The sequence below is a fragment of the Ambystoma mexicanum genome, chromosome 11 (assembly GCF_040938575.1).
Source record: "Ambystoma mexicanum isolate Mex_15411 chromosome 11, UKY_AmexF1_1, whole genome shotgun sequence".
In the NCBI taxonomy this organism is placed as follows: Eukaryota; Metazoa; Chordata; class Amphibia; order Caudata; family Ambystomatidae; genus Ambystoma; species Ambystoma mexicanum.
In genome coordinates, this window is record NC_090934.1 from 1,030,457,279 (window position 1) to 1,030,470,563 (window position 13,285).

The window sequence follows — 13,285 nt, forward strand, 5'->3', positions numbered from 1 at the left end:
CCTTTCAGGCTTGTTTGGGATTGTTCTGCCCTACTCCTGCTATCTCCCTCTGGCTACATACCTTTATACATGTGGTGATTCGTTGTGGGGGGGTTGGTGACTTCAGCTTCTGCTGAACTTCGACTCATGTCTCTACGTTCGGTTCATCCGGTCTGTCTTGAGCAGTACTAAGAGTTTGGTGGTCTCCGGTAAACTGCTCTGGCAGCAGTCTGTCCCTTCTCGGTCGGGCAGCTTCCTTTTTGCCGACTCCTCCTGGGCTTGGCAGTGTTCTGCAGGCTCTCTCACCACCACGCCTCCAACATAGTCCTGCATCCAGGTGGTTGCCAGGGAAAGAGCCCCTCCTATGCGTTCAGAAGACTGCTCGACTACAGCGACGCGTTGGTTCTCTCTCCTGGGGTGTGGGCCCTGAGACTTTTCAGTTCCTCCCTAGAATGAGAGAGAAGACACCATTGGTCCTGGGCTTCAGGTAGGGGAGTCACTAAAAAGGGGTCAGAAACCAAGATGATCTCCTTTTTAAATGGACCAGCATGTCGTGACAGGTTAAGCTGTCGTATATACTCCCAACAGTTGGGAATCAGAACAATAGGGAGATATGGAAGCATCTCTGTTTGGGGGTACCTTGTCACCTAAGGGGGGCAGTCACACCCAGTAAGATCCTGCTTGCCCTGTCCCCTAGGGAGTATATCGTGTAGCAGGCTCACCTCTCTAGTCCCAAAAGGGGAGGCTCCTCCTTGGATATAAGGGAAAAATTGGGAAAAACGCATCAATGGGGACTGAGGTGTGTTGCCGGAGGGCGGAGTCTGAGCAGCGCATGCTCCCTGGACCCCCAAGTTTCACACAGGTATGCTTGTTCAGGGCACAATAACTGCTGATGTTGTGGGTGTTTCCATATGTACATAGATTTGCCTTTTGTACTTGACATTGGACCATTATATACGATGCAAGTAAATGCGTCATGAAACGAAGTAAAGCAAACATAGCCATAGAAGGGAAAATTAAAGGCACTCGCCATATTAAACATCAGCTCTGCCTCTTATCAAGACAACGCTGTGTTATTTTGTGCAATCGTCAGTGTCCTTAGGCTGCAGAAAACATAAGGGTCTCATTTCTGGTAGCGATTCCAGCCTCTGCTGGGATGCTGATGAAGATAAATGAATTTATCGATAAGTGCTATTTTCTGAAACGGTTTTGAATTTAGGAGTTGGCATGATAACGTGGTAGCATCCTTACAGTGCGCCTGCAAGTCACATAAACTATCAAAAGGCTAACTTGGGCAAATTGACTTCTATTTCGCAATTACAGTGTACTGTCAGTTGTTTATTTAATAATTGTACACAAAGCCCTATTGTACTTGCGCCTTAGGCATACATGTTGCACCGCCAGGATTCAGTTCTCAGAATATCCTCCTCACCCATCTCCCAGTCAAATCCTGGATTCAATTCTACTTAGAACAAAGCAAACATTCTGTTTGTGCAGAAATCTTCTGTTTCAGACATCTGTGTCAGGACATGGCTTTTTGAATTTCGAGGGCACAGGATGTTAAGTCAACTGCGTGCTTCTTAATTTAACCAGAGCTCCTAGAATGGCCATTGAGCTGGAACCTGGAAAAGAATGAATAAAGTCATCAAATGCACCAGACTCCAAGCAACCTCCTTGCATCCTACAAGCCCAAAACTGTCAAATCCTCCAACTCACAAAAATCAAACTTTTTGATCCCAGTCTGTGCCAGTCGCCTTTGAAACCACTTCACCACTTCAATAATGCCAGCCCATTTCCATGCCCTTTCTCTATAACTTGACCAGCCCTTTTCCAAAATCCATTTCTCTGAACTGGCACATACTAGCTGTCACAATACGATATTGCCACGGAATAAACCCATCTTCCTTGCCTTCCAGCCACTCTTTTTTTTTCTTTTTATTTCTTGCTAATTCTAATGATTTACAAATTAAAACATCCTGGGTGGTTAACAATACTCCCTCTGCCCGGCCTGGTTTCCACCTCCTCATCGGAATCAGAGCTTTAAAACATGTTGCATTTCTAAAGCTTTGCTTACCATGCCTTGTTTTTTGTTTGCATGTTGTCGAAACAGCCTAGCACAATGTTAGATGGTAATGAAATTGTGGGCGCTTTGGGGTCATGAATGAGGCATCATGCAGGCCCCACCGCTATTTTCTACTATTTTCCTTTGCTCCTGATTAACCCATAAAAGACTTTCTAATTACTCCCTTGCAAATCAGATGTTTACATCAATTTCTGCCACAAGGATTTTCATGTTACTGCTTATGGCACTGTCATTCTCATTTTATATGTTTGCACCGACTCCCTAGGTTGCACATGTCCCAGGTGCCCACGAGCCAAAATTGTCTCTCCAACAGCCCTGATGAAGAAGCGGCCTACACGCATGCACATTCCAGCGTCTCATTGCATGCTTGTGTTCATAGGCAGCACACAATCTCGTTCTCCAGATTAGTTAACATATTGTGTGACCCCTGTAGAGAAATGCAGCTCAGAATCCATCACTTATAATTACCAGTTTGAAACACTGCATTCACATACTCTCATTCTGATATATCTCGAAATGCTTGAGAGTTTTGTTAAGGTAGCCAAGAGCTCGTTTTGATCCCTTAAAAAAAGTTAGTTGCTTATGGGTTATCTCAATCACTTCTCTTGTGCTTCATGCCTGCGTAACTAAAGAACAATGTAATTACTACGCTGTGCATATGCTGTTACGCCCCCTTTGAACTGCGACTTCTATCGACTGTTAACATACACCTCAATCCAGCTCCTGGTGTTCAACAAACGGCACTGTTTCTAGAGCTTACTCTGCCTTCCCCATTTCACTCTCTTAAACAAAGTCCCCAAATTTGCTGCAGACAGCTTGTACATCCTACCCAGATCCTGTCCACCTCATTATTGCAACACTATGCCAGATGACTCTCCATGCACATGAATTTTCTCCCAGCCTTGAACTTTTTCCACGGTCCCCCACCCCTGTCTCCTCATTGCTTTGCTGGCTGCACCGCCCCTTACTCTCCCACCCTGCCCCCCTTGCCCGTTTCATTTAATTCTCCACTGGAATGGGTTTCCCACATCAAAGCCATCCATTCAGTGTATTTGTCTATGGCCTGACCCAAGATCCAGTCACTAGCTGGGGATGGTTCATCTCCCGATGTTTGCTTTTCCCGATGGGGTCACACATGATTTATATAGACATAAATTGCAATGATGTCATAACTGGTGCTAATCCCTAAGCACATATTTAATTCATGTATGATTTTGCCCTAACCAATTAAGAAGTCTATTTGGTGTTCGTTTTGTTACATGACGATCCTTACTAAATAAATACAAATACATTTTAAATGTAAGTTACACGGTCAAAAACGTCTTGACTCCATCGGCAACGCTTCAAAAAGGTCCTTCCCACAGATCTTTTAGTTTGGCGGGTTTCTTTCAATTTCCTTGAGGACTGCAGTCCCAAAGTCCGACCTTGTTCCCTCAACTTCCTAATCCACTGCATATTTTAAGAGAAATATGAGTTTTGGGGGAACATTAGGTTTTCCTTTTTCTCGTGTAGCATTATGTTTTACCTGGTATCTAGCAAAAAATTGATGTAACACATAAAGAGGTTTTTTCCTGGTGTAAAACGTCATGTGTAGGATGCGTGTAAGAAAATACTCATACATGAAAGGTGATGTACTCTTACGTCCCGTCCCCTTTCCTCCATACTTCATGGGCGTCCCTCGCTAGGGACGGGAGAACCTTTTTCACCAGAAAAAACCTTCTTCCCCTTAAAATTTAGAGGCGCACAGGGGCGTGGCTCTGGGAGCATGGGCTCCCCTGACTCCGCCCACCAACGCCACTCCTCAGTCCTCTTTTTCACGTCGACGGGAACGGACCACTTTCACTAGCGCTCCTGTGTTAGGCCTCCGGCCTTGTAATTTCATGCGCTCTTCCACAGTCAAGTGTTTTCGTTTTGTCTTCTTCTTGTCTTTAATCAGATACCTCTGTCCTCTGGTGCCACATTCCTCCCCGGCACAGTTCGACGTCAGCAGGCTCCAGCAGGTGTTCAGCCTGCAAGGGGCTCTTCCCTACGTCTGACCCCTACGCTCTCCGCCTCCGCTGCTTTGGCCCCAAACACGGCTGGGAGTCGTGTACCGTGTGCAACACGCTTACAACACTCTCTGAAGAACAGGTTAGCCCGGGGTAGAGAGCTCTTGGGAAGTTTGCCTCTAGAGGACTCAAGGGAATTCATCAGGACCAGTTCAGGCCCAAGGTAGGTGCACTGTTTTCGTCCGCACCTAGAGCGGGAAGGACCTTTTAGGTTCTTGTACCAGTGCAGGTACCAAGGCTACTACAGCTACCAGCTACAGGTGAATGTGGTAAAGGGCCACACGGCTCTATTACCTGGTCTACACCTGAGGGGCTGCACCCAAATACCGGTCAGAGGGCGGCGCCTGTATGCACCACGTACCCCACAAAAGTGTCTCCTTCCCCAGGAAGCGTAGGAGCAAGAGAGACTTTTCTGGCCCTGGGTACCAGGGCAGGTACCAAGGCTGCTACAGCTACCAGCTGTCAGACTGAGGGGTCACGGGATCCTACTGGACACTGCGCTGAGGGGCCGCAAGGGTCTATTACCTGGTCAACACCCTCGTACCAGACAGATGTCCTAGGGGGCCCCGATACGCACCACGTACCCCGCAAAAGCGACTCCTTCCCCAGGAAGCGTAGGAGCGGGCGGGACCTTTCAGGGCCTGGTACCAAGGCTGCTTGCTACAGCTACCAGCCGTCAGGCCGAGGGGTTGCAAGATCCTACCGGGGACTGACCTTAGGAGCCGCAAGGTTCAATTACTACACCTGACGGGCTATGCCCTACTACCGGACCGATGTCAGAGGGGGCGCTTGTACGCAGGGTGCGTACAGTTCCTCCCGCTCAGAGGGTTATGCACTGTCTTCATGCTAGACGAGCGCCAAAGTTCTATCTGGACAGGACCAAGAGCTTCTGAAAGTCTGAGGCTCTATTTATTTTTCACCCTCGGAGGGTCAGGGCCAGGATATCAGGCTTCCAAGGACGCCATAGCAAGGTGGATGGTGGCCTCCTTAAGGAGGCCTAGGAGGAGGGTCAACACAAACCGCTTCCAGCAAATGTGCATGCCCATATTCAGAGCCAAGGCCACAGCGGTCGTTTTCCAGAGACGCCTACCACGGCAGGTCATCAGCAGGACGGCCACTTATGCCACTCCCTTGGCTTTTTGCAAGCATTACTGTTGGGATGCCGGCTCCAGGTCAGACGCGGCATTCTGGCAGGCAGTGTTAAGGAACTTGTTTTCTTAAGGAGGGTCACCTCTCGACCCTGTAATAAGTTGTAATCGCCCATGCAGTATGGAGGAAAGGTTATGGGATGTAAGAGTAATTACAAGTTACTCACCGTAGTGACTAACATACGCTTAGTCAATAGTCCTCTTTCCTCCATACGTACCACCATCCTCCCCCATAATAAAACTGGTGTCACTTAGGCAATTGTAATGTTGTCGATGCCTCAAGGGGGACTGAGGAGTGGCGCCGGTGGGTGAAGTCGGGATAGCCCATGCTCCCAGGGCAGCGCACCTCTAAATTTAAGGAGGAAGAAGGTTTTTTCTGGTGAAAAAGGTTCTGTTTCCCGTCCCTAGTGAGGGACGCCCATTCAGTATGGAGGAAAGGGGATAATGGACTAAGAGTACATTAGTTTCTACAGTGAGTAACTTGTAATTTCTGCAATTAATAACACAGGAACGAGTCGTAGAGGTTGCACTGTACAGTGAGCTTAACAGGAGAGTCAAGCCAGGCATTGAAGCCATTATACCAAGGGAGGTGACTCAAGGGTTGATCCTCCTCAGCCTGGCTTTATAGCATTGGTGCAAAGGCACATGGTAAGTGATGGACGGTCGAGAGCAACAGGCGTGTCCTGGATGTCCTCCTGTCATTCTACTGCCGACTCAAGCCAAATAGACACTTGCTTAATCTTGAGCTTTCCCCCTAGTGTTAATATCCCCCTGTGCTTTTAACATCCTAATCATTTGGTTCACTTATACCAAACATGCACATCTATCACCTGGATTTTTTTCTCCTACTTGCCAGGCCTTTGTGTGTAGGCATAACACAATGTAGAAAGGTGTGACATTGCCGTTTTGTATACATCTAACAAAGGAATTTGTTATCTAGCAAGAAGTTTGTTTTTCATAGATTATTGCATTCTGAATCTCATCGACTTGTACCAAATAAAATCAACTGCAGAACCGTACTGCTTCTATGAGTAGTGTACATTTTTTTTGGGTGATTGCAGATTAACTGGAAATAAAAGTATTGTTTTCTATTTTATTATATTCAATTGCAGTTCTCTGTGGAAGTATTGAATTCCCATTGTTTTATTTTTTGTAAATAGTTTTGGATTGAAAATGTTGGACATTTTCGCACTAGATTTAGGATTTATTTTGCCATGAACCCACCATCCAATTTTCTGGTCTTTCATTTTTAGGGTGGAAATGCTAACTTCATGATTTTGCTGAAAAGAAACAGTGAAGTAAGTACATGTGTTTAATAAATTGTTAATGGACACCTTTTTCACTTTACAAGGAACAATTTGGTACTAGAGTACTCACGATTGTGTACAGATCTCGGACTGTCAGCATTGATGTATTGTGCGAGTAGAGAAGTATTCTGAATAGCAGTTTGTAAAAGTGTGAATTCTATTTGCAAAATGTTTATAGCTTTGGAACTCAACATGTTTGTGTGGTAGGTGAAGGTCACATGCTTAGTCCATTTAAATAGAATGTTCAGTTGTATATTGAGGACAGTAGCTTTAACACATAGTTGATGCAATGTATTTTCACTTTTATGGAGGATGGGACAGCAGGTATTTCCCCTTGCAAACAAGTTCACAAAATAACTTGGTTGTATAGTGGTCTGCTCATTCTGAGGGACAGTCAATTGTTATAATCCAAAGCAGCTGAAAGAAAAGTCAAGGAGAACGTTTCAGTGATAAGACTGTGTTGTCCCTTGCCTCTTCCCAACCCCCAAACTCAAATCCAAACACCCTTACAAAGGGTTCTTTGAAATACATTCTAGGATTATTGAAATAAATTCTAGGATTATGTCATTCTAATGTGTACTACTAAACAGTTCTCTTTAGCACAGTATGGATAGTAAATACATTAATTAAATTGTTCCTTTTGAATTGGGACTTGTTTTATGAACTCAAATCTACTAGACTAGCAATATAGAGCAGTGAAATAGGCACTTGACTCTGGCATCTGTGTTGAACCTGCAGTAACAGGTTTGAATCCTTCCAGGACCGACTCAGCCCGTCAACCTTCTGATGTAGCTAAGTGTTAAGTATGCCCAGACGTGGCTCCTGTGCCTGCTGGACCTAGAGACCCAAGCTACTACTCACTGGCGAGGGCCAACAAGGCTGAAACATGTCTGGGGATGCTTGTGGTCTCGTGCTGAAGGGATATGTGATCAAGCAGTTCGGCCTTGACTGCTCCTTTTTGGGATGCGAGCAAGCCTGATTTGAACGATGGTCTGGCGGGTTGCCCAGAGCAATGCCAGAGGTTAAGATTAATTCTAAACCTTCCAGCCATCACCCCTTTTGTTTTGCTGTAGCTAAATGAAGACTCATTGTATTAGGTAATAGAAACTTGTATTAAGAGTCGTGGTACAATTCAGTTTGTCGTGTGTTCGCAGTATGTGGTAAAAAATGTCTAATTCTATGGATATATATGTATATATGTATATATATATATATATATATTTCTGAGGCTTGTGGAATCTGCTTAGATCACATGCTGTGCGTAGGCCGACATCTAGTGGATATATCAACACAGAAATGTTCAGAACTTCCCAAACAGGACAACCTTGAGATAGACTCGGGATTGGCATTAACTTGACTCATATTAGGCACCCAGTGGGTCTCAAGAAGGGGGAAACCTTTTGTCACATTTGACAAAACAGGGGCTTCAAGGAGGTAAGTGCAACACATGTTCATGGGTCAATCTAACGGGGCAAATAATACCAGCAGAGAAATAGGATGACAATAGTGGTCTCCCTGCCCATGCCTGCACAGTGGCGTAATGGCTCCCCGCAGCTCCTTTGGAAACAAAAGAAACAATTTATTTTTGAAGTAATAGGGCTTCCCTCAACCCCATGACGTGTGTGAGTGTATGGTGAAAGGGTGCACACCTAAATGTATGTATAGGTGGCTGCCTGTGTGCGTGTATGGTGAAAGGGTGCACACTAAAATGTATGGGTGGGTGCCTGGGTGTCTTTGCCTGTATGGTACTTAAATGCACGAGTGGCTGCCTGTATGGTGAATGGGTGCACACTTACATTTATGGATGACTGCCTGGGTGTGCCTCTACGTTGAAAGAGTGCGCACTTAAATGTATGTAAGGATGGCTGGGTGTTCGTATGGTGAATGGTGTGTGCGCTTGCGTTCAGGGGCGCAACAAAACCTACAGAGGTGTTATCTTCACAGGCAATGGGGGAGGGGCAAACTTATTTGTGTGGGGGCATCGAATTTCTTTACACATTTTAATGAGACTATTCTAGTGCAGCTTCAATGTTACAGCAGTTAACTCTCTCCTTTAAAGTTGAACACATCCACTTATGGACTGCTGTGAGAATGAGTGGTTTCCTGTTCCCTCTCTCCCCCCTTCCAATCACTCCCCTGGCATGCAAGAACTAAACCCACATAACGATTTCAATTGCCAAAACAATTTGGCATTTGAATGGAGGTACTAACAGTGAAACCCAGGTGCCATTTAAGATCTCTGTTCCTGTTCTGGCTGGCAACTGCTCTGAAGGTCAGCCAGGACGAGTCAACATAGCCCAACATTTCAGAGGGTGCGGGGGGAGTGCTGAACCCCAGTGAACTCAATGGTGTTGCACCACTACTTGTGTTTAATGGCATGATTACGTATTGATGATCTTCATTACTCCTAGCCCTATTCTTCCTCGTCCCAGTGCTTGTGTATGAGACAGTACCTGTGTATGAGGCAATCTGCCTCATAAACAAGCACTGGGGTGAGGTAGAAGTACATGGAGGTAATGCTTGACTTAGCTACCTGTGATCTTCCTTACTCCTAGTGCCACTCTTCCTCATCCTAGTACTTACCTATGAGGCAAGGAGCCTCATATGTAAGCTCTGGGGCAAGCAAGAGGGACGTGGAGGTAATTCTGGGCAAGGACCTGATTTTGGAAGTTGGGGTAGGGGTGGGAGGGAGAGGGGATGGGGGGGATTGTCCAACAAATCATAATGGTTGTCCATGTCCAGGCTAAGCAGGGATGATATGTGGTATTGGTTGCTAGAGAGGCATTTTGGTGCAGCCAGTCTAGTCATTTGTTACTGCGGCATTATATATTTTTCTGGGCATCTGAGATAAAATGATATGTCATTTATAACACACCTGTACACAAGTGTTTCTAGGCGTGTCATTCAGATTGTGCAAGTGCGAGAACGAGAAGTGCAAGGGGAAAGGGATGGGGTAGTGCAAGGGAGAGGGGAGGGAAAAACAGGGCAGCAATGCTCTGAGAAAGTGCAGCTAGGGCAGCGCGGCTCTGGGTAGTGCAAGGGACTGTAGGGGTTACAGTTACGGCCCCTATGTGCGTGTTAGGCCCAGAGGCACTGCAAGGGTGACTGATCATGAAAGAGTCTGAACTCAGTGAGACTCTGAGGGTAGCCAAGCAACCAGTCGGTACAGCAGACAGATAGGTCAGGTAGGACAGCAGGGGAGGGAAAGAGAAAGCAGAGGAGAAGAGGAACGTTTTGAGCTGCTTCCAGATTGCTTCCGGAACTTCAGGTGGTCTGGCTCAAGTTTGAGCGGGGCAGAGGGTCCATTCCAGAGGGAGGCAACTGCAGAGGAGAGAGATCTACCCACCACTCTCTGTCTGGAGAAGCATCTAACCCTCAGAGAGTTGGAGGTAGCTGAGCAAAGGGCTTGAGAAGGAAGGTATTTTGGAAGAGAGCGTTGGATGTAGTGCGGGCCCTGGGCCCAGAAGGCCTTGTGGACAATGCAAAGGGTCTTGAACTTGATCCTTGCAGCAACCGGGAGCCAGTTGAGAGATTTCAGGGCTGGAGAGATACGATCCCTGGGCTTGAGGCCAAGGATACGTCTTGCAGTCCTGTTCTGGATTAGTTGCAGAGGGCGAAGAGTAGAGGAAGGCAGATTGAGAAAGAGGCTGTTGCAGTAGTCCAGCCTAGAGACAACCAGGGCTCTGGAAACAGTGAGCTTCTCAGGTAAAGTCCCTTTGAGGAGGTCCAGCTGGTAGTGGGACTTCTTGGCGACGTCTGAGATGTGAGGAGAGAAAGAGAGTGGAGCCAAAGATGACACCAAGGTTTTTTGCCTTGCAGGAAGGCGATGGAACAGGGCCCAAGGCGGTTGGCTAGAGTGAGAGAGGGAAAGCAGGGGTCCCAATGAGAATGAACTCCATCTTGCTGGCATTAAGGCAGCGATCGTTGGAGGCGCACCAATCCTGAATCGCGGATAGACAGACGGGAATGAACGAGAGGAGTCTGAGGGGAGCCTGAAGGAAAGCGGCGTGTCATCTCCATAACACTGATAGAGGAGGCGGTAGAGCTCAGATGGGCCAAAGGGGCCAAGTAGAGGTTGAAAAACCAGGGTGAATGGATGGAGCCCTGGCGAATGCGATGGAGAGAAACGGACCAAGTTGGACCTGGGAGGGGCGGTCCAGGAGGAAGGAGCTCAGCCACTCAAGGGCCTGATCCGTGATGCCCAGGTTCTCATGGAGTCGATTAATCAGGATGACATTTTGACTGTGTCCAAAACAGAGGAAAGATGAGGCGGATGAGGACAGAAGGAATGCTGGATTCAAGGTTAGAGAGCAGATCTTCATGGGTGTTCAGGAGAGCAGTTTCCTTGCCTCTTGCAGCTCTGAAGCCAGACTAATAGTCACAGAGACAACCGACAGATTCAGTGTGGAGAATAAGCTGGGAGATGGCCAGCTTTTCCAACAGTTTACCCAGGAAAGGACTGATGGAGATTTGGCGATAGTTTGCCGGGCAGGCAGGATTGGCAGATGGCTTCTTGATGAGTGGGTGCACAAGGGAGTGCTTAAGAAAGCTGCATATAAACATGAGACTGGGCCACAACAAACTGGACAAACGTCAAAATACGTATACATCATCGTGGGTTTAAAACGAAATGTATGAAAATAGCATGTTAATAGGTAGCTGAGCTAGATCACTATGTTTTATATAATTGTTTACTGAATTTAAATTTGGTTTCAAAGAGCAGGACGAGTCAGTGGGAGTTCCAGGCTATGGGAACCAAATATTCAATATAACACCCTCCGCCAATTCATTTTTTTACTTTTTATTTGGCAAGCACTCACTGCTTGTCCCATATGCTTCAGTCGAGTTTTTGGAGCCACATCTGGTTCCTTTTTTTATCCAGGAAGCTAGGACTTGTTTGATACAGTACTTTATGGGCCAAGTACAATCCCTTTAGATCGATATGCTTGGTCGTGGGGGAGCCAATGCAATGACAAAAGTGCAAGTGTGTAGCAAGCTTTTTTGCAGTTTCAGCAAGATACATGTAGCAAGATAATGTGTGAGTAGTGAAGTCTCTTCTACAGGGCAATACAGGGGAGCCTTGCCTAAAAGTGGTTTGGCTGCAGTATTGTGTGTCCCTTTACTGTGTTATGTGGTGGCCATGGGTAAAGGAACTTGCACTAATCTAGGTGTACTGAAATGTCTTTTTCTGCAGTCATTTAAAGTATTTGGGTAAGATTCAGGGTGAGCTAAATATCAAGTAAATCCCAGATTTCATGAATACCTAGTTGGCCATTCATTCACTCAGACCATATTCGGGCCACCATACCAAGACACCTTTTCCACAGATTATAAGGAGCAAATTCCTGAGCTTAAGCTCGCATTTAGTCAACCAGGATGACCAGAACCAGGAAAACGAGAACTGATTCTGTGCCTTATGACAGCACGCCTTCTGCTGGTAAAGAGTGGCACAGGTGCTTATACGCAGTAGAAGAGCAAGAGATACAGTAGGCATTATACCCAGCGAAAATATGTAGCCTCAAGTGTTGAGGAACAGCTACGTTTGTAATTTTAATATTTAAACCTGAGCTATGTAATAGATTTCATGGATGTAGCAAGAGTTTAAATGTCAGAAAGTCTAAGCCCCTTTGGCATCCATACAGTGGGCATGCGAGCACATTTCAGTGTCTTTGGAAAGGTACCCTTGGGAATTGGGACATGGTTAGATGCATTATAAACGCACCTTAACAGCTTTGTGAGGATTAGGAGGTCGATATCTTGTTGGCAAAAAAGTCTTGCTTTAGATAAAGTTCCAGCTAGACATTTTACCTGCATGGGTGTTACTTTTATTACCACTACATTCCAACATATGGCCCGCATTTTCACTCAAACATTTTTCCCCTGCAAATGTCTATTGTGTGGAGCTAGATTGTATTCTGGAATAAACTGGTTTATGATTCTGAAAAAATAGTAAAATTTTTCAACATGAATATCGAGAGATCAAGGCAACTGGCCAGTGATGTGACAGTTAATTTCCCCCTTGTCCCCCTCCACCCCTCCACAAAAGATTAGGAATTTAAGAAGAGGGATCAGGCCTTTGTAACAGTAGTGTTTGTGAAAGAAGCTCAAATGGTGTTGCAGAGTGGTCAGTCTGAGCTGGATAGACATCATTGATTGGACCTTATCACCATTGAATTGTTGGACTATTGAAACCCTACAGGAGAGCAGTGGTTACCCAGAAGTAGTGCAGTTGTTTCTGTTCCAGTAGGTATTCCCGTTGTGGGCTCAATTAACATGGGTTATGGTGAGCGAGTGAATATATGTATGTTAAGAGCTCCCTCATATTATTTGAGTCGGGAGGATAGCTCAGGGCTCACGCTTTTGTCTTGGAAGCAAGACAACGCAAAGCAGCACAGTTTCGAATCCTGGTCCTGCGCTTACAGGCTGTTCTCCAATATTAATCGCGTTATGAAAGTTGAATTATTTTCCTTAAATCTTTTATTCTGTGTAAAAGTCTTCCCCAATATTAGATGGTCAGCGGATCCTGAAGGTTAAATGCCGTCTGATCTGTTTGGATCCTGAGGGTTAAATGCCTTCTGATCTGTTCCTAGGGCAGCATAGAATGCTGACTCCCATTCTATACCTGCCTTTCAATTTCCATGTGCTCTCGGGGCTTGTCCTACACCAGTGGTGCTGCAGATTGAGGCCTACCTGTGGGCAAAACATGGCTTCCTAAAATGT

At 46.0% G+C, this 13,285-nt stretch overlaps 1 protein-coding gene across 10 annotated transcripts in view; it reads left to right on the forward strand.

Moving 5' to 3' along the window:
- The window catches only part of AKAP13 (A-kinase anchoring protein 13), a 1,883,770-nt gene that overhangs the window by 1,789,490 nt on the left and 80,995 nt on the right, over nucleotides 1-13,285 (forward strand). For all 10 annotated transcript variants that reach the window (XM_069624282.1, XM_069624281.1, XM_069624277.1 and 7 more), the window contains one exon: nucleotides 6,512-6,556. In XM_069624282.1, the coding sequence (XP_069480383.1) occupies nucleotides 6,512-6,556 (45 nt within the window). The remainder of the gene's footprint in view (nucleotides 1-6,511; nucleotides 6,557-13,285) is intronic.